The following is a 21,564-nucleotide window of genomic DNA, read 5'->3' on the forward strand; positions in this document are numbered from 1 at the left end:
CCTACATTAAAACAGGAACACAGAGCAGGTTTTGAATTTACTCTTGACTGATGCAAGATTGTGCTCAGGCTGTCTCCCCACAGGTTTTCCTCCACGACTCATTCCTCTGGCTTACCAGCAGCATCCACCACTCCTTCTATGTGACAGTCTTTTATCAGCCTTTTGAGGATATAATCCAAAATACTACACACGAATTGCTGCTGTGAGCACAGATTTGCTCAGAGGACAGCCAACAACTGGGGTTCCTTCATTCAAAGGTGACTTGCAAAGCCTTTCTGAATTTCAGCAACTGCCTCATTAGCATGAGTCTTTTTACAGCCTTCCAACAATTCAGCCAGGCACATTGTGCTTATTTTCTTGTGCAAGTTTGCCAATAGATTGTGGCAATACATCCCTTCACCCACAGCAGCTCACAAAAAAAATTGTGTTTTATGAAAAATGACACTGCAAATGCCACATGGGATAGCACATTACAGACTGAACTGCACCCACTCTAGGGCTTTTGCTTACTCACCACTGCTTGTACCACGGGACAATACAACATTTTTAACAACAAAACTGTAAAATAAAGAGAGTAGCAGCAATTTTGGGAAATGCTACGGGCAAATATACTGGTCATGTGCACAGCAAAGACTTCAAGTGCTGCTCGGATTCAGTTATGGAGAGAAGCCAGTTTCACTGGTTTCAAGACAAAAATACCTGGAAGTTTGACGAACTGAAACACAACGCTACAGGCCAAAAAGCTGTTTTTAAAGAAAGTGAACCAACACAGAATAGCTAAGCACCTCAAAGGAAAATTCAAACAGCTAAAACCCCCTTACGCTCCTTGTTGTTACCACGAAGAGAGCTGGCTGGTTTCCTGCACTTGATACCCTCAGCCCTTACCTCTTAGACATTTGAGGATGCCAAGATAATCTTTTAATTGGAACACTCATCAATGTATCACCATCAAGTATCTCTGCCAATAATCTGCCAATATGCCATAGCTGTCTATTTCAACATATTTAATGCTTTGATCTTTAGGTATGGTGTTTGCTACGCTGAGTGTCAGGATTTAAGCAAGTACACACACATAACCACAACACATAAGACAGAAAAGCCAGAGGACCAAAACTTACCCTTATTCTTCCCAGCCAGTGCATCAGCCTGTTCCCAAATATCACACGCATAGAGGATATAGGAAGTGATATTGACGTAGGAAGAGGTGATGCTTGGGATATTATAGGGAACAGTGACTGAAGAGCCAACGTTGTTGCCGCTGCAGTTGCTAGCATTCGATCCCAGCTGAGAACTCACAGAACCAGCAGGAGAGGGCATTGGAGAAAGAGGAGAAGGCATGCCTGTGCTTCTGCAGGAGAAAGAAACACCATCATAACAAGACTTTTAACTTCAGAGTTAAAAGTCTTGCCGCAAGACCATCTTATGACAGTATCATCCTGTATTGTCCAGGCCTGCAGTACAGGGTGGAGCATTGAAAACTGAGATGTGTTCAGATTGGTTTTGTGCAAGGCCAAGGTTTTTGAAGTGATTTGACAAAATAAAATGTAGGACCAGACATCAGAAAGGGCCACCCATTCAGCTTCCAAAATCTACACCTACTTGTGGAAGCCTTCACCAGATTATTTAAGTGTTTTTTGCTAATGGAGGCTTGGAGCTTTCTGACAGCTAGTCAAAGCAGCCAGGTCAGCCTACACACACTTATTTATAGACCTAGGGAAGCTAAACAGAGTCAGCTGCCCGCCTTCCAGACACAGGCTGGCTTCATCGCACCGCTTCAGCCAACCTGATTTTAGTCACTGGTGTAAGAGGGCTTCCACCACTGCTCTTGGGAGACCATTTACTTCCCAAAAAACTATACTGTGCAAGGCAGCAGAAAAATAACTGGAATTTCAGCATCACTGTTAAAGACCAAACAACCCTCTCTCAACTGCACAGTTTAAAAGGGACAGACGTGGAGCCAGGTAGCTATCTGCCAAATGCAATTACCACAGCACGCAGAAAAACTCTTACTCAGTGTCATAAAAACACAGGCCCAGTCTGCTGGGTACCGGGCCAAACGCTGTTATGCAACAGCTTGCCCTTTGCTTTTGCTGCCACACATGCAGCAACACTACTGCAGATAACTAGAAAGGACAAAATGCTCAATAACTCACAAATTAGAAAATGAGTTTCTTTTTCTGAATTGGTGACTGAGCTAAAGAGAAGAAGACTGAAGTATCACCTCAAAGTTATGCTACCCCAGGGTGAAGGCGTAAGCCTACTGGACAGGAGCCGAGGAGATGGGGCTGGTATCCCATTAAGTCTGAAGGGTTCTCTAACAGAACAAAGATGACAACAGGGACTCTGAAAACAGCATAGTGACGATATCTTCCTTGCTCCTCTGACCCGCTTCTCAGGTGGAGTACTACTTTGCTTGATACATGATAACTCTGGACCTCGTAACAAACAAAAAAAAGCCCTTTCCAATGAGAAAAGACAGGAAAGAGAGCGCAGAAACATACTCATGCCCCCTAACAGTATGATTTCAGGTGGCAAGGAATAGTGAGTGGTGAGGCACTCTCAAATGCAGTTTGCAACTCAAAGACTCCGGCTTCTGTTTTCACTCACACCCTTAGAGACACATTACAACGTATGTATTTCTAAATCTTACCTTGCAACACACGGAGAAGGTGCTTGTGTTACTCTGGAAGAACTCTGCAGCGAGGAACAGAACTCTTGTTAGGTTTGGGGTATGCAGCCAACATCAGTAACTACCACAGCCATCCAGCTGGCAACTTAGTATTATCCGTGCCCTACCTTAAAGTGGTCATTCAGAATCCTGGAATACTTGACTGCAGTATCTTTTTTGTAACGAAACATTGCCATGTGCAGAATGCACTGGCAGCGCATGCTGTGAACAGAAACACACCCAAGCGTCAGCGTTCACACTCGCTGCTGCCTGCTCAGCAGTCGCCAGCCTTGGGGGACAGAGGCAGGCACACATCAGCTGTACTGCAAAGTCAAGAGAGCTCAGAACTTCTCCTCCTTCTGCTCATCTTAAAAAAGAACTCAGTGAAAAAGTCACAAGGTGAAAAGAACAACCAAGGAAGGGCCACGTCTGGTGTTTTATACAAACAGGCGCCCAGCCTGTCATAGGTGCCAAAGGCTGAGTAAGCCCCTGTCCAGAAGTGCCTCAGCTATGTTCAACCACAGCTTCAGTTACACGGCTCAAACACAGGCAGCCAAATTGCACCCTTTCACCTTAGGTGAAAACCCTTATGTGCTCTCAAGTTACCAGCAGATCAAATTTTAAAGCCTGTGCCTTCCACGGGTAGTCCCTTGTGATAATCCAGCTCACTTTAGAGATGTTCCAGTTCATTCTGAGTTTTATATTGTGGGGTTTTTTATGTTGTAGAACTCTGATTCCCAGTTAACTCTTTCCTTCGCCCCTGAAAGTAATGGGTCTTCCACTCTATCAAGTCTAAAAACAGAATAGGAAGTCACAGAAAAACAGCTACACACCATAACACGGCAAAGATTTTTTCACGTGAAGATGCTGATGAGTCCGTAAAGGATTTCAATGTCATGATGAATCTAAGGAAACAAAATAACCAGAGTCTTGTCAGCCATCAGTGCTCTCAAGTCCCACTGTTTATGAAAAAACAGTGCATGCTGTTATCTCAAACATCGGTCCAAAAGTCAGGAAACCTGCCCTGACTTTTTAGTCCTGGCACTGAGTGCTTTGCATGATCTTGAGCAGAGGACTGTCTCTCAAAATGCCTTGTTTTCCACGCAGCAGCAACAGATGTGGCCCCTTATGTGACTCACTCTCCTCTTACACTGATTACACTCTAACCTACAGGCCTGGGGCCCAGAACAGGTGCCCTGGCTACTAAAGGTGAAATATTCATTCGAGTCTTTCCAGACAAGACAGACATCTTAGTGGAAATGTTTCTTTTGGCTAAAAACAAACAAGCAAATCTTTTTGAAAACTAAGCGACAACAGCATCTTGGAAATACAGTCCATCAAGACCACAAAGCAAACAATGTAATTTATAAAGTCTGCAGTCTACCACAAAAAATCCTGACAGCTGTTTCAGCTCTAAGGCAAGAAGTCAAATCAGCTCTCAGAAACACATAATCTGGGATTTCAATATGAAGAAACTGATACCCATCTCTCTTCTATCCGATGTTGTGCTGCCTGTATATGTCATACTATCTACATACATCTACTATGGCTGTGAAACTAAACGGGGAAGGTTGCTACAAGAAACTCCAATAAAGTGTACTGGTAGAAAGACACGTGGGATAAATCAGTAAAATCTGCCTTCAATCAAGCCACAAGACCTTTGGGGCACAAACTGTTCTTCCACGCGCTATACTGTTGCTTTGGTTTCCTTAACTGAAATACTACTGAGCTCACATGCAAAAGCAACATCAGACCTGGATAAAGTAAAAACTCCTTCATGTCCTTGATTGTCATAACCAGCATCCTCTAGTGTACCCCAGCTGCAAGGCTCAACTGCTGAGGAGGACACGATGCCTACTTCTTCTGAGAAGCAATGCTGAAATATTTCAAAGGATTTGTCTCTGGTGCCTCTGGACGGTCTGTCTGTCTTGTGCTTGGACAGCAACCCGAACTTCGCTCCATGGCGGGAATACAGAGCTGCCACGGTTGCAAACAAGCAACACAATTAACCCTTCCCCTCCACACATACTGCTGAACCATCACACTTTGAAAGCTGCTTACTTGATGAGATCTATGGTGTCGCTGAATATGCTGTAGGCTGGTTTTGGTGCTGGTACATCTGATTCCAAGGCAATCCCATATTCAATGAAGGAAAGGGTGGCATCTAGGTACTGAAAGGCCTTTTCAGTCTTGTCGGTCTATTGGGAAGAAAGTTCTTGTTTTTAGACTAAGACAAAAATGACTTCTCTCAAGTGTACCCGAATTCCTTTTTTCTCCCTAGTTAGGCAAGATTTGAAGAAAAAGATGCAACTCAGGCCCTCTGGGTGATAATTAAAGGATGTTCAGCAGAGCCCTTAATGTGGTCCCAGTCATCAGCTTTGTGTGCTCTGGCTGTTTGTGTATCTTTCTCTTGCTCAGTGTTTTCCTCAGGTAATTTATTCTCTTCACATTTTTTGGATATTTTTGTCTAGTCTTGGAGGCCTGCCTCATAAGAGGCAGATGAGGCTTTCCCACTGCAGTATTCCCACACTTAATTTTCACAAGTAAAAGGCAAGTAGCAAATGTACATTATCTGACTGAGCCATAATTAGAAAAAAAAATATGTTCATTTACGCACACTGTTAAACTGCACACAGTGGAGAAAGCCAGTTACGTTCTGCAAAGGGCACTTCCAAGTCTTGTTCACCAGCAACACAATTACCATCAGGATCCTGACGTTCCAGAGCAAACTGTCTTAAAACTAACTGTCCCATATATCTTCCAAAGACTTTGTGACAACTCTGTAAAGCAAACAGGCCTGCTAACCTCAGACAACGTCAGTTCTGAATCCTGTTCTCTAGGCATATTCTCTAGATGCCTTTATAACAAAGGGAAATGTCTGAATATTTGTCAAATAAAGACAGCCTCCCCACATATGACTTGAACGTACTCCAAGTCTGGAATGTTATGTATGTAATGTTAGCCAGCAAATCTTACTCACATGCACGCAGGTATCAGGTCCGAGTGCAAGACCTGGTTAACATTTCTGGCACAGAGCCAAGACTCACCATCGCATCAGCTTTGTGCTTCAGCCTCTTGGCTTCTTCTATATAGTATTCCATTGGATGGTGTCTGAATTGGGGACAGACAGAGGAAAAACAGAAAACAGAAAAAGGGCAGGATAATTACCTTCATATTTAGAGGATGCTATGAGTTCAACCATCCTGTTTTGGTAAGCCTATTACAGCCTTATCCAACACACATTACAATTATGACAGTCACTAAATTGATGTTGTCTGCCTGTTCAGAAATACACAGTAGCTGAATGCACAGATGAAATGATTTCTTAAAAAAAAAAATGTATGTCACAGTAACATGGAAAACTTACATTTCAAAATAAAAAAAACACTGCAAGTTAGGCTACTATGCGGCAAAGTTTACTTCTTTGCTCCCCTGGGAAGACAGCAATCATGTGATCTCCTACCATTCCTCAAGTACGATACCACAAATACATTTTGATTGAAACATCCAATAAACTTTGCAGTACCACACCCTCATCTCAGACCAAAAGGGCTTGCATTCAAGTTATTTGCTTACAAGAGATATGGTCACCAAGACTTTTACAGGTCTTGGTCTCAATCAAGACACACGTTTCTGTGCACTGGGATAATCTAGTCACTGTGCAAATGGCAACAGCCACCTGTGCGCTAACAAAACGGGCAAGTAAAGAGTCATGCCCCCTCATGTCAGTTGCCTGCCCAGCACCTTGTCACAGAGGAGTCTGCCACTTGTCAAGAATTAGACAAATCAAAACCCGCCACTTGTAGGCAGGCACGAGACACCTTCTCTGAGAGTTAAAAAGTACTTAATTTCCAGAGTAGCTCCCCCTCAAACCAAGAACTGTTGTAATGAGACCTTTACTTTGTGGTGGGTGGGCTAAGTCCCAGGTACAAGAAGGCAGTACGAGGCAGGTCTCAGACATCTCTTCCTCTCCCTTTCCACCCAAAAGAAGGGCTCATGAAGAAGCAGAAGCCAGGCTGGCTGCAGGGCCAGCCTTGCCTGGTGTCTTCAGAAAGTACAGACAAGGGCTGTAAAACAAAAACTTACTTTTCAAAGTTGAGCTGAGGTCTACTTGACTTGGAGGTACCATTTGGCAAAGAAGGCACTGGGAAAGGATTTGTGACATCCCCTACAGATCCCTGAAAAAACACACAGAGCAGAGATAAAGCTGGTTAGAGAGATACCTCTGAACCAATTCCAAAGCCTGGGTTTCCTCAATTTCAAGAGGAAACCTTTCTTCGTCCCAGGCATAGTTTATTCTCCAGGCTCTCCCCCTCTTCTTACCTCTTTCTCCAGCACCCCCTCCAATAATGGAAATGGAAACTTGGCTTCTTACCTGGCTGCTGGGAAGGCTTAATACCATTCAAACTTTTCCCAAGCATGGCGAAATTCAGTAGCAGGTTTCCTTGCTCAATGGCTAAGACAGCAGTAAGGCTGCAAGCAGCACATTTTTCATGGCCACTGGCCAAGACAGGAATGGGTAATATCCATTCACACTTATTTCCAGCTTAACCACACAGCAATTGCTGACTCTCCATTACTAACTACGCTATCAGGAAAAAGCAAGTGGTCAGAAGCCACCTAATACAGCAGGCAGAGTCTGGCTTAACACACACGACAACATCCTAGACCACACACACCCAGCCACCAGTAAACGGCAATAGAACTGAATTTTATAACTCCAAAATGCAAAGATCCAGCTGCAAGGACCATTAACAATTTTGTAAGCAAGCTAGAAAACCTTATACCCAGGTTGCAGTTAAAACCACAGGTTGCTTGTTTCCTATTTTTAAGCAATCCACTCTTTCTTTTTGTAAACACGCTTATTTTTACACCAATATATATATAGTTGCAGTTGCCTACAGTCAGAAACGGTTACTATCATAAACATGATTCTCTTGTCTTTGGTTTTTACATGGTTACGTCTTCTCACTCTGTTTCACTGGTGAAATGAAAACAGATGATGGGAAGTCAGCAGAGAAGTTACAACGCAGGCTTCGGGCTAGCAACATATGGTCAGAGACAGCCATGAAAGGGGCAAAAATGCTTCGAAGAGCTTTCTCTGGTGGCTGGTTTAGCTTCCTCTTTAATATCCTCCAAGGATGTTTCTAAAGAGAATCACACTGCACCCACGGGTTGCAGGAAGCATCCTGCCAGTGATAATGGATACCTACTTTGATGCCCTTCGACAGTTCAGCGTGATTTCTCTCCCCCTTCTTGTGCTTGGGGAACAAAGGATCCTTGTGGTTGCTCCTGTTCCTGGCATTGTTATCCATGGTAGGCAGCTCACCGGCCTCACTTCTAGGTCTCTTTTGGGCCACCCTGGTTGACTTTGGTGCAGGATGTGCAGAAGACACAGGTGTCAGAGGCAGGGGGAGCAGGAGATCTTTCTTCTGAATTTCAGACGAAGTTTTTGATGCTCTGGAGATGGGAAGCAAATTCAGCAATTAGTAGGAATATGGTGTACAAATAATGTAGGGATTTTCTAAAAACTTAGTTACTTCATGTACCAATTCTGTTTAAATTTCTCTGGAAGTGTAGAGGGCACTTGTTAACATAAAGAATCTAACAAAAACAAAATGAAACTTCAGGGACTTCATGCATTAGATACCACATCTTCAGCTGCCAACAACATACAAGAAAGTTGCTTTTCAAGTAGGAAAAAGCCTCAGGACTTGTCCTTGGAATAAAGACTTGCAATCAGAATATCAGAATGTTGCAAAAAAAGCATCCCTTCAACACAGCCCCTTTTCACTGAAAGGGGAGAGAGGTAACTACAGGGACTAAAATCCTGGGGACAAACCACCCAACACGGCAAATGAACTGCAGCACTGCCTCTCTCCCCCCAGTATGGTAGAAGATACCTTCTATGGTCAAAGATACTCACGCTGACACTTGATCCTGTATGTGCTTTGACAGAATTAAACCGAGTTGTTCCTTTAAGATTTACCAGTGCAACTAGATAACACTTAGAAAGTTGAGAGGATTCAAATGAGAGAGACCTAAAATGCTGTGCTTTGTAATAGCAGAGATTGTCCCATTTAATGATACGGTGGCATAGCAGATTTCTGATCATCTGGAGTTAGGATTACAAGGGAACTCCAGCAGCTCTAAGCAGCACCAAATAGCTCTATCCCTTGTTTCACTACCACTCGTTTACATTGTTTTTATTCAGCTTCTCAAATTTTCCCGGAAAACACTGAACAGTGAATCCCAACTCATGGACTGCAACATCAGAAGAGGAGGAAATTAAGTGAAACCCACTGAGAAGACTGAAGCGTGACATTGCACATCTTGCTTCATTCTGCTGTGCGTGGGACAGGCCTCTCCCCTCTTCCACAACCCACTTTTCCCACGGTACAGTCCCTCCTCACTGTACACATGCTCCCCAGCTTCGCTACCTTGGTATTGCTTCAGAGAGGACCACTTTACAAAGCACAGCAGCATCCCCTGACCTGATCCGGAGCCCTCTCTCTCCAAAAATGCATCCTATCCTTCCCACTCCAAAAGCCAGAACATGGCTAAAAGGGGTGCTCATTTTCACTGAGAAAAAGAGAGAAATGTACCCCACAATTAAAGCCCTTCCATTATGACCACAGCTGAAAAAAATCGCTTCACACAACTAAATGTTAGCCCCAACATCTCAGTGCTTTTAGAGTACGACAGTGTTTTCTCTGCAGAAAAGCAGTTTACTCATATTGTCAGAACACAAACCTCAATGCTACATACCAATCCAAGTCAATACCTCAAATTCAAGCCACAGCGAAGCGGGAAATGAATGCAGCAGCCCATGACTGATGCACAAGCCTCCCCTCTCAGGAACACTGCCCATCTGAAGCCATGCTCTTGGAAGTCTTTGCTCTAGCAAAGACCTAGTCAAAACGCTGGCAGTAGGCTGGTATACAAATTATGGGTTAAGTTTCAGCAGATCTACCAGAAGTGCTGCAAATGCTATGCTGGAATAAATGAGAAATTCCTGGCCATAAAGGTCACCTGAAATTCCAGACAGAGTCATGATTCAAAAGGCACGCTGGTTGTGTGTCTGACAGGTCACATACAAAAAAAGACAAAGACAACAGGATGATTTTAGTGGAAAAGGGAAGTGTTCCCTACCCACCTATACATACAGATCTGTTTTCTGGGCTGGGCTTTGCATGTTTCACCCCTATACAAATTTGGGCCAGTCACAGCAAAAAGCCTACTGGCACTGCAGCATCTTGGTTTGGTTAGAGAAAGGGAGAGGTGCATATACATGTGCTTCCGGAGCATCTAAGTTTAGCAGCCTTGCACGGCAGCAAGGTGACAAAAGAGAGCTCTGCAATATCTATCACGTTCACCTCTGTTCTCAGCTGGGAGAAGACAGGTCCCACCTGCACAGACACCATGTGCACCAGCAGCCAGCAAGTGCTATTCAGAGCCTGTAAGCAGTGACAGCAAAAGCAGCTGAGGGAGCAGACAGTATCAGCATTAACACCTGACTTTTTTCTTTCATCAGGACCTGTCCAATTAAGAAAACAGCCATGATCGCCAAGTCAAAATTTAGGGACATTCAGTTACACTTAGTACAATACCCTTTCCCAAGAGGCTGCCGGAACTCTCTCTGCTGTGGACATGATTGCTCAGTCATGGGAACGAGAGTCACAACTTCCAGGCCTCGCTTTCAGTTATTTTACCTATTTGCAGTGGGAGTCTGAGCAGCAACTCAATTTGTCTGCACCTCAGTTTCTGCACGTGCAAAATGTGTTCACATCATCTTCTCACCTCACAAAGACTAAGAGCTTTAAATGCACGCATAGTATTGTGAATCTGATAAAAAGCTTTCTGCTGCTTCCCATGCAGTGAGAGCACAAACTTCCCAAAGTAAGTATGCAACAGAACCCAGAATGAGCAAGACATGGGCAAAGAAGAAGTTCATAGAATCATGGAATGGTTTGGGTTGGAGGGGACTTTTAAAGATCATCTAGTCCAACTCCCTTTAAAAAAGAATTTAAGGCTAGTTCCATTTCTAAGGAAAGCAGAAGTAATTGATACTTGAACTCTCAAGTCTTGCTCGCCTAGAATCATAGAATAGTTGGGGTTTAAAGGGACCTTTAAAGGTCATCTAGTTCACACACACCCCCCACACCCCCCCCGCAATGAGCAGGGACATCTTCAACTAGATGGCAAGTTCTCTTGCCATCCCCTGAGACTCCTGTTCATGCAGAGCAAGCATACGTTACTCCCCACAGAACAACTGCCACCTCCCAGAACATTTAAGGCAATCATCTACTGACAGATTACCACCACTGAAGTTTGGAGAAGGGGATGCGACTCCTGCATCCCACAGACAGGCAAGTCTACCACACTGTTTGCAACTCAAGTAATGTAACATATTTTTTTTGCACAAATTTGTTTCCTGCATCTGGTCTGAAAGAAACAGACTTTTTTGAGCTACATGTAATATATGGATCAGAGCATGCAGCAACATAAGCTGCAGGATGGACAAGTTTGTGTTTAAAAAGGTGAAGTTTTCATTCCCATCTCAATTGTTAGAAATCATGACAAACGCCACAACATTCAACGCTTTTGCAGTAGTGTAAACCAAGTATGGGAGGATGACCAGCCCCTGAAACATCAGGTTATGCTTGAATGATTAGAACCATAATCCTCAGCATTAAGAAGGGAGAGGAAGATAGGCGACTCCCAGGTTTCACTTCACATCTGCAACAAATAAAAAGGTGAATAAATTACATTCCCATAGCCATGGGGCTGGTTCCAGGAAGTCGAGACAAATCTGCAGCAGATCAATTTTCAGAAAGCACATTATGTTACAAGCAAACTCATAAGGACAGGCAATACAGTTCTTCACCTTAACCTTTTTAAGAAAGACTCAGGTTTATGTATCTTTCTGCCATCCCACCACTGTATACTCACTTCAATTTATTGGAGTCTTTGTTAGCTGAAGACTGCAATGATTTTGTTTCTTTTTCTGATTTCATTTTCTTCCTATCAATCTCCTTCTCCACTTCCCTCTAACAGGAAGAAAGGAAAAAAAAAAAAGGAAAAAAAAGTCATTCAGACACTCAGGTTTTGAAAGTTCATGTAAAGTGCAGACCAACACACCTAAGTTTGATTGATTCCAGTTAAAAAGAGAACAGAGAAGATACTGGAACCAACAAAGTGGAAACCCAAAGCCGAGTGGATATAGATTTCAGGCTCACTGACAAATATCCTAAAATGACATTTTATCTACTTGTGCTCGAATAGATTAATTATTTTGTAGTGGCAGGGATGGAGCTGCTAAAACTGTTGTCACCAATAGTAATCAAAATTAAGGCACGCCCATTACTAAAAATTAGCATTTCATCTGTTCTGGGTGGGGTTTTTTTCTCCTACTCAGTATGAATTGTACGTAAATGTATTCAAATTCCTCCTGGCAAAGTCACGAACTGCAAGCAACTGTGTTTTGTGGTACGCCTTTTGAAAGGGAAGGAAAAAACTGCATTCACAGGAGAGTTAGATCACTCAGATTCCCCAGATGTGCAGGGATTTTGGGTTTTGTTAACAAGAATCTGATATAGGTAAAATTTTAAGCAGTCAGTTAAAATTGCTGCCATTGTCTTCCAGAAGAACAGGAACCACTAAGGCAGAGAGGTAATAAATAATACCTTCTAATTGCACTCCATAGGTCTTAACACTGCAAAGCATGCAAACCATCAGCTTGCCTGAATAAAAAGCTTCAGAATAATTTGCTACAAGCCAAGAAAATGTAAAAAAACCTACACTTATCAGCCAGCGTTACCCATAGTGTGCCCGGTGGCAGCCAAAAGCATCCCAGGACTTTCTCTCTCCCAAGAGTACGTCCAGGTTTATGTCACTGTGATGGAGTCAGTAGGTTGCGCTCGGCACAGAGTCTACCTCTGGCAGTGTGCTCAGGGCAAGGCTCCAGTACCTAGATCACGTCCTTAAACTGTTTCTCAGGTTGAGCTCCACACTGCCACAAAAGATGTCTGACAGCTGTACCTGACCTAACTGGTCACAATGAAGCCTGAGCCTCCAAGGACACTGATGCATGCTGACATAATACAGATGTCGAGGCTCTGAGGTGGGTTTTCCTGCAATCAGACACTCAGACAGCAAGGGAAGACACGTCTAACATCAAATAGCTCCTCTCTCAGCTCTTTGAGACAACAGGAGAAGTGACAGATTTACTGCCTGTTTACCCTTCTCCCGCTGCTCTGCAAGAGGGGGACTGCTGGGGTCTCTCAAGTTTCTTCACCGTTTCCCCGCTCTTCTCAATTCTCCCCCACAACTATGGGAAGCTCAGAAAACGACAAGACTAAAAGAAACCCATGTGGGAACCAAGGTTATTCACCTACACATGTTAAGCCACCTGCTCCATGAGGAGGACCAGAAAAGGTATGCTGTCATTGAAATACCCACAGTGAATACCCATTCACCATGAGGCCTGCAGCCAACTCTCTGTGCAGCTGAACCAGTTGGCTGGAAGTATATTCACAGTCCCCTTCGGGAGTTAGCTTCCAAAAACCACTTGTGAGCTACTACCATCTCAGTTAAAGAAAGGTCTGTCTTGCAATTCAAGGAAAAGCAACTATTATAGCTGAAGCTGGACAAATGCATCTTTTAAGTGTTAGCATCACTGCTAGCACCACAGGAACTCCAGGGAAAATTGAGGAAGTTTCTATGTATTTACCCAAGCACTGAGATCCGAAGCGGGGTTTAGTGATGGTTGTTACTATCAGTGTGAGAACCTGGTTCAGTCAAAAGTCTGCATTTATGGAAAAGCAAAAGGCATGGGGCTGCTGCCATCACCCCTAGTAATAACAGGTCACACCTGCAGAATTCATTCCTCCTTGCAGAAGCAAGCGTTCACAACCATTTCATGGAAATAAATAAGTCCACACAAGAAAAGACTACACTACTCAGGCTGAGGTTGCATGATTAAAGGCAGCGGGAGGTGCATACGTGGCCAAAACTGAAAGCCACAGACTGGGGTGGCCCGGGTTGGTTCTCCCTCTGGGCACCCCCACAAACTGCAGGCAAGGTGCTCACCCACAACAGACATTAAATGGATCACACAGATGAATGCACAGTCTGGGAGGTGCTTGAGATACCATGCTGCTTTTAAAGGGGTTGCAGGGGAAGGGGGCACCGCAGCCCTACAAAGCTCTGCTGGGGTTGAAAGCCAGAGAAACCCGCAGATGCTACCAGAGGGCTGGCCAGCCACAAGCTGACACAGCCCGCTGCCAAAAGCTCCTCCGGCATAGGAGGGCTGGGGTTTTGTTGTCTGAGAAAACTAGTATTTCAAGAAAACACAGCAAAATATGTTTTAAAACACCAAAGCATCTGTTAGACAGCTTACAAGGCTTTCCATCTGCGCAGCAGGGGATTTGTGACCAACAAACATCTGTGGACAGTTTTGATACACATTCCCTTTATAAGTTGGATAACACCTTTACAGGAGGAGCGTAATGGGTCCACTCCCAAACTATGAAACAGAAGTGAACTCTCCACACGGGTTTTTCAAACACCACCTTGGTCCTTGTACAAGCCCACATCCACCTCTACCTCTCACCTTCCTCTTTTGAAGGGACTTGTCGGGAGTATCTGTGGTTTTCCTCTCCAAGTCCTTTTTCCTTTCACCAGGGAGTTCCTTGGCCTCTGCTCTCTTCTGGTGACTGCCTTTTCCAGGGGGCTGGGGGACTCTTGACAAGAGAGGAAGGTCTATTTTCACCATGAGGGACTGGGGGGTGGGGAAGTCTGTCACTGGTGAGAGCAACTTCTTCTCCCTGATAGGCAAGGGAAGTTTCTCCTTGTGAAAATCCTCTCTGCCCATGGCAGCAGGTCTGTGGCCACCAGTCCTGGTGGGGGTTGTGCCCTGGCCTTGAGGAAGGGGACTGAGAGCGAGATGCTCCTGGGCACTGCCAAGCAAAATGTCTCTCATGAGCTTGGGGTCCAAGAAGGGTTTGGCATTGGCCTGTTGGGAGCTCTTGTGCTTTCTGTTCTCAGGGGGCTCTTGCAGTGCCGGCTTCAGGTCTTTTCTGTCACTGGATTTTGGCTTCCCTTTCGTTTTGACTTTTGGCTTGTCTCTGGAAGCCTGGTCTCTGACCTCAAAAGGACCAGTGTCACTCTCCACCTTCAGGCCTCCCTTGGGCCCCTCATGCACCAGGGCCTTGCTGGGCTTTTTGATACCCACAGTCTGCCTGGGCAAGTGCTCCTCGGCGTGCACAGGAGACTTCTGGCAAGTGTGTTTCGTCGAAAGATGAGTGTCCTGAGGAGCCCTGGCCACTCGTCCAGAGCTCTTGTGATGAGGCTCCCTCGGCTCAGCATGCTGGTGGGAGGAATTGCTGCTGATGCCCTGCCCCTGCTCCTTGCCCTCCTCGCATCCATCCCCATGAGTGATTTCGCTGAGGCTTTCTGTTGGCACTGCTGGTGGGTTCACCTTGGTCAGCCAATTGTCGAGCTGCCACTTATTAGAAGTTGGTGGGTCAGGCTGCAGATAAAAAGAGAAAGAAAGGATGCAAGACTGATGCCTTTATGGGCTATTTCCACCCTAGCACAGGTTACCAGAACCCAGTAGAATTTCCTCTTAAAGAGCCTGAAAGAGCACGAGACAGTGGGGTTGCTCTAGTGTGTGCACATCGACACCTACTTCAGAAACATAGACCTTGTTTTTGCACAGGATCAGTCAAATGCGTTGCACAGCACTCCTTGGATCTCTGCTAGCCCTACCTGTCACTCAGTAAAAGACCAGTCTACATGAAAGTTTCACCTTAGTTTGCCACTAACCAACACTGTTGCACAATCAGACAACATATAAAAAAAGGCGCATCTGTAAAAATGGATTAGGTGCTGTCCTCACAATGCTTTTGGAAATTTATTTGCACACAGCACTGCTTTCAAAATGGACCAGGAGCTTTGCTGGCTATCACATCTCACTGAAGTCCGACAGGCAGGCTGCCAGGCTCCTGTGGTTTAACCAAATGAAAACCATTTACCAAAAGAAATTGTATGGCTAGCACATCAAGTCCAGCCTTTTTCGAGTCCTCTGCCTATACAACCCAATGCTCGCTCTCCTCGAGGTCAAGCAAGGTCCGAAGGCCTCTGGAGTCACAGTGTCATGGGTTAGGCTGGGCTGGCTACTAAATGAACAACAGATGTTTTCTATTAACCCCTCCCTAGAAGAGGAAGGGAGAGAGAATTATGGGTTGAAAAAACACTAAAACAGCGTTAATGAAATACTAACAAGAAAATATAATAATATTAATAAGAAAATAATGAAATATATACTAATATATACAAAACCAATATTGAACTCCCAGGATGACAATCATGACACCAGCCAGTACTGGGGAAATCCCAGGCTACGCTCAGCAGCAGACAGGAACCGGATTCAGGAACACACGGATTGGGATCAAAGGCCAGAGTCCTCCTCGGATGCCAGCCATCGAAGAAAAGTAAAACTTGACCCCTTGGTCCCTCAGCTTTTATACCGAGCGTGGGGCAGATGGGATGTAATATCCTGTTGGTCAGTTTTGGGTCACATGCCCTGACGCTCCTCCCTGCAGGTGCAACACCTCTATGCTCTTCCGCTTCCAAGCCTCCAACTTAGAACATAACAAAGTTATTTTACCTTGGTTGTCACAGGAATAGTTATAAGCAAGAGCCTCTCTGCATACCATTCTTTAGTATTAACTACAAACATCAAACTTTATCACTGCCAGAAGCAGACACTGTCCGAAGAATGTACCATTAATTTCAGAGAGTGCATTCAGCTAGAAGAGACTAAATTGAAAAGAAAAGTTTCTGAAAAAGAAAATTGGTTTTGTTCTATCTCAAACCAGGACACACAGTCAGATAACATAATGTGGTTGCTACAAGCTCTGCCTAATCTAACGGTAGTCTGACAAATTACGAGAAGAGCACACCCAACTAACCCTAAAAAAGACAACAGAAGCTGCAAGTCAGGGGTATGATTCTCTGGGGCCCATTCTGAAAAGACCACATATGTCTCAGCGTCACTCAAATGCATAGCTCATTATTTGGGCACCATCAGAGCACAGTTACACTCCCTCCCTCACCTATTCTCCCCAGTCACAACTTCCAAGAAGAGCCACAACTCTTTCACAAAAAGAGAAAGCCTAGTACATGAAAGGTTTTCCAAGACTAATAAATCCCTTCTGCTGTGATTTTCTTCTCTATCCAGACTCAACTCACTGTTGAAGATGTGGATAAACAAGACAAGTCTTCAACTGTATTCGAGCGAGTCAATCCAGAAATCTGGTTTAAAAAACAGTTTGGTTTTACCATGGGTCTGTAAGTAAAATTAAAACACAAAATCCATCATACTTTTCAGATAACACAAATCTGGGCTTTTTTTATTAGAATTTTAACTTATCAGCCACTGAAGAGCATTTTCTTTAAATACACTAAAAACCACAGCCAAAAGACTTAGTAAATTGAGTTTATAATGTAGGTAGCTGTCAGACAGTGGCATACTCTGATTCTTCTCTAGCACCTTCTACCATTGGTTATATTGTTTCTGACCTACACCATCATATGGGTTTTCATTAAGTTTTCCAAACACAAAGGATAGTAAGAGACTTTTTTGGGGGAGAAAAAAAAAAAAGAGGAACTATCGCCTCTAGGTCTTAAAGTCTGTGCTTTTGCATATGAAGAATTGACTGGAAACAAATGGGCCATGTGCACTAACTTGCTCTTTGAGCACCATAAATAAACAGTTTGCTGAATAAAAAAGGATAAAACGGGTCAATGGCAAATAGCTAGGACTTCTCTAGAGCAAGAAGGATCTTACAATCCAGTATTTTCAGAACAAAGCAGGCAGGATTTGGTAAAAGAGAAGTATAACATCTGTTTCCTTTCAAAGACACCCACACAGAGGGCAAAGTGTATTAGGTGTGAGATGAAAAGATATGCCTTCTCAAAGCTAGCTTTCTGCACAGAAAATTCTACCTGTTCATGTGCTTCTGAGGTAAAAGAAAGGAAAGCTAGGGCTGGGGAATACAGGGAGAACTAAATTACAAGGTTTCTGGGCTTTGTGAGAGCACCTCAAAATTGTCAGCCCGTTGGTTTACATCAGCTGTGGTCCATAGGATATAACCATGCACTTCCACTGGCCTGAGAATGTTTTGCAAGCTGGAGGAACTGTTTGAAACCATGGGACATGAGCACTTCTGCAGCAGATTTTTAAAAAATGTATGGTCTCAATTATGAAACTTTAAGGCACCAAGTTCTGTTTGTCTGCTTTTCCCAATAAAAGCCTCAGAAATGCCAGTGCAGCACTATCTGAGCCAAATTCAACAGAAGCGAGTCTAAGCACATTCCAGCCCTTCCTGCAGGTCTGATCACTTCAGCTGCAATCGGGGAGGAGCTGAATCTGTCACTAACACACAGGAGCTGCAGGGAGGCAGCGGCTCCTCTTAACCTATCAGGAAACTGGTCTCACCCTGAAGCAGCCCCATAGCCTCTGCACCCACAAGCTGCATGGGCAGAGGTGGGCCCCAAACACCCCAGACGAGCCATGCTTCTCACCTGGACCTTGCTTGTGCCTCCCCAGTGAAGGCACTAATTCCTCCAGGACTGCTAGACAATGATGCCAAAGGAGAAGGGGGAACACTTCAGGGTCAGGCATGTAAAAGTCTAATGATGCGGTCACTAAGGGTTATTTAACTGACAAACTCTAGAAGGGAAGAAAAGGGCAGGAAAAGTCTGATGATGCAGCAAAGATGTCAAGGGGACACCTGAATGATGACGGTATTTCAGGTCTCCTGTCCTGATTGCACCCAGACAGCAGAGAGTCTGAGGCAGGAGACTGTAGTAAGCAGCCTCTACATTTTATTTTATTATTCACCTCAGGCGCTGATGCTCTCGGAGGCTCGTTTGCTTCACTGTCACTCGAGTTGCTCTCCGTCTCCGAGTCCGAAGAACTGTCTGAGTCACTGGTGCTCCCTGACTCTGGGCTGCTGGAATGTGCTGATGCCACACTCTTGGGCTGGGACTGGAGGGCACTGCAAGGCCACCATGAGATAAAATTAGAAAGCAGCATGGGTGAGGGTTACTTATTCTATTGACATGTCACAATTCAAAAATAAAACCGGAACCCCATGTTTCGGCACTGAGAGGAGAGGGGAGAAGGCCAAAGGAATACACTGCCATACTCAAAAGAGAAACCACAAGAATAAAAAACCTCTGGAAATAATAAAACCTTCAACTCCAACCCCATCAGGTAAATATATAAACAAGACCTCACTGCTACAAGACAGAAACATACATTCCAGGATGGTTTCTCTTTTTTGTATTCTTCCCCTTAAGTTTTCACTTCATCTGTGTTACTCGGTCAAGGTGCTGTAACTGTCTCCTTAACAGCCATGTCAAGCAGCAGCTTTTTTTGCAGCACCCTCCCCTATTCAAAAGTCTCTTCCTCCAGCACTGACAACAGGAGTGGATAGAACAGAGGGAGAGCCATGACTTTTACGCACAGCTTCTTTTTGTTTTGAAATGGGCTTATGAAATGAAAATGTTGATTTTTTTTTTTTTACTTTGAAAACTGTTTTCCACATAAAGGATCAACACATTTGTATGATATGAAAGCAAGCTCCTTGCTCTTCCAGACTGATAACGTGAGAACACTCTATTTCAAGAGCTTGCAGAGCCACAGATCATGCCAAGAACTGGCACGCCCTTCTGCAAGCCTGACTTTGTAGACCATTACCCTGTGCTTGAAGAATATAGTTATCAAGCCAAAAATGTATGTCAGTGCTTTCCTCTAGGAAAAGTTCCGGGCTTCTCCACCTTTCTTCCTCTAATGCTGGCACATGGCTGTTTAGTCTACCTTGGATGTTGCTTCTGACTAACAATACATGGCAGGAACTGCTTACAATCACCTGCCTTATCAGGAAGAGCTGAAATAGCCTCAATGACTCTACGTAACCCTTTTCTGTTCTTCACCTGCTTGGCTGTTTTGGGCTTCCTTTCAAACCAAAACTGGACTTACACCTCGCCCATCACTACTACTACCACTGAAAATCCGACTAGCTCCAGTGTGATTGATTGACATATACACCAGTGGAGCGGAAGAGAAGAAAAGCTGGGGAAATAAAATTATGGTTCACAGGCAAAATCCAGCAGGACTGGATTATTTATTTCTAATTGGAGCTTTCTGTAAAACCTCACACAAGCCAATTCTCAACAGCGGCTTCAGGTTGCTAGAAACCAAAGCCTGTATCTACATGAGAAAACAGGATTACCCATCTACCCCACATATAAAAGTAGGTTGGTTCTTCCTCCTTATTTGGTCTAGCTAGTAGTTTGGGAACAAACCTGTACCTTGGAGGTGCAAGTGAAGGAGGTGGCTTTTCAACAACCTGTTTTGTTCACAAAAACAAAGAGGAGAGGGGGAAGAAAGGTTAGCTTAAGGAACTCAGAACAACGCAACAAGTTGTGGTGATTTAAAGGGATGTCTGTGTGCCTAGTGCATAAAACATCTAAAACTGACTTGGTCGTCACCACTCTCTTCACTATCACTGAGCTGCAGGTCGTCCTGGAGCATTCTGAAAGACAACCAGAAGATAAACATCAGCCAAGGCAGACACATGTTCAAGCAGCAGACACTGAAAAAGACACGGTTGGTTTGCACTTGCCAAACCAAACCAACCTCCCACATCCTATTTGAACATCCCGCATGCTCAGTCTGCTAAACCCTATCATTACCTGAATGGATGATAAAATGATAATATACTACCTAAGCATTTTACCCTGCTTTCCAACGATCTCAGGGCACTTTGTAATGGAGGTCAGCATCACTGGCTACCATCTGCAGACAACAGAAACTAAGTTCTGTGAGGGAAGGTCTCCTCAACAAATGTTAACTAGGACACTAACACAACAAGATGGGTGGACGAAGTCTGATTCTTGTACAGCACACTATTAGCCTGCTCCCCAAGGGGGAGAAAGCAGCACCTCTGCACCAGGAGCTGTGCGTGTTTACACTATTCTTGGGGCCTACAAATATTTCTTCTGTCACAGGGGTTCTGTTTTTGCTTATGTAGTTCCTTATCACACATACATAAGTAAATGCCAAGATCAAGCTTATCTTCTACTTCTCTGCACAATGAACTTCATGCTCCTGCACATCTCAGTGGTACCCGTAACATCGAGCTGAAGCTGGCCACAGACTCGCAACAAAAACCAATCCCACAAATCAGAAGTGACAAATCTGCTCTTTCCATGGAGCGGGACAGCAGGAAGAAACCCCAAAGGTCTCCTTTGTCTAACAGTGCAGAGCCAAGCCCTCCCACACAGGTGATGCCTCCTGCAAAGGTCCCCAAAGGCACTGAGCACCTCTCTGATGCAGAAGAGGCTCTCGGTGCCACAAGGCTCTGTCTGATTACACTCGTGAAGACCTACATGCTTTCTTTGCTCAGACATTTTGATTTTGCCATTCCTCTGTGACTATCCTCATCTCCCAGCCTCCACTGCCGCATTCCTTCACGCGCTTTCTCAGTGGAAGTCCCCTCTTGCGTCTTTTAGAGTAAACACCAAAGGGAAGTGCTATGAGACGCCACCATGGAAAACGAGGCCCCTGAGTTTCCCTACAGAAGGCAAATGGCACGCAGTCTGCAGCCATCCTGCACGCACCAACTTCGCCTGTGGGCTAGACCTGGAGCTCACTGCCAGTCCGCTGAGACATAAAGAGGAAAAAAGAATAGCAACAATACAGCCACTCTCCACACTTTTGGGCAGTTTGGCCAAATGTCTACTGGCATCTCAATGAATTCTTTTTTTTTTTTTTCATCCCATTAGAGGAGGTAATCCTTCAAAGGTGATAATGAACAAAC

The 21,564-nt window shown here is 44.5% G+C and overlaps 1 protein-coding gene across 3 annotated transcripts in view; it reads right to left on the bottom strand.

Annotated features, from left to right (window-relative positions):
- The window catches only part of AFF1 (ALF transcription elongation factor 1), a 96,842-nt gene that overhangs the window by 5,206 nt on the left and 70,072 nt on the right, over positions 1-21,564 (bottom strand). Inside the window, exons 8-20 of one of the 3 annotated variants that reach the window (XM_074589139.1) lie at positions 20,223-20,277; positions 20,054-20,091; positions 18,579-18,735; positions 14,283-15,200; positions 11,621-11,718; positions 7,882-8,128; positions 6,755-6,846; positions 5,716-5,779; positions 4,730-4,866; positions 3,502-3,573; positions 2,797-2,890; positions 2,651-2,694; positions 1,119-1,348 (exon numbers count right to left, since the gene is read on the bottom strand). In XM_074589139.1, the coding sequence (XP_074445240.1) occupies positions 1,119-1,348; positions 2,651-2,694; positions 2,797-2,890; positions 3,502-3,573; positions 4,730-4,866; positions 5,716-5,779; positions 6,755-6,846; positions 7,882-8,128; positions 11,621-11,718; positions 14,283-15,200; positions 18,579-18,735; positions 20,054-20,091; positions 20,223-20,277 (2,246 nt within the window). Of the gene's footprint in view, positions 1-1,118; positions 1,349-2,650; positions 2,695-2,796; positions 2,891-3,501; positions 3,574-4,414; positions 4,646-4,729; positions 4,867-5,715; positions 5,780-6,754; positions 6,847-7,881; positions 8,129-11,620; positions 11,719-14,282; positions 15,201-18,578; positions 18,736-20,053; positions 20,092-20,222; positions 20,278-21,564 lie in introns of those variants that run through there. The other 2 variants (XM_074589140.1, XM_074589142.1) reach the window with 2 other exon arrangements.

The sequence above is a fragment of the Larus michahellis genome, chromosome 5 (genome assembly GCF_964199755.1).
Source record: "Larus michahellis chromosome 5, bLarMic1.1, whole genome shotgun sequence".
Classification (NCBI taxonomy): domain Eukaryota; kingdom Metazoa; phylum Chordata; class Aves; order Charadriiformes; family Laridae; genus Larus; species Larus michahellis.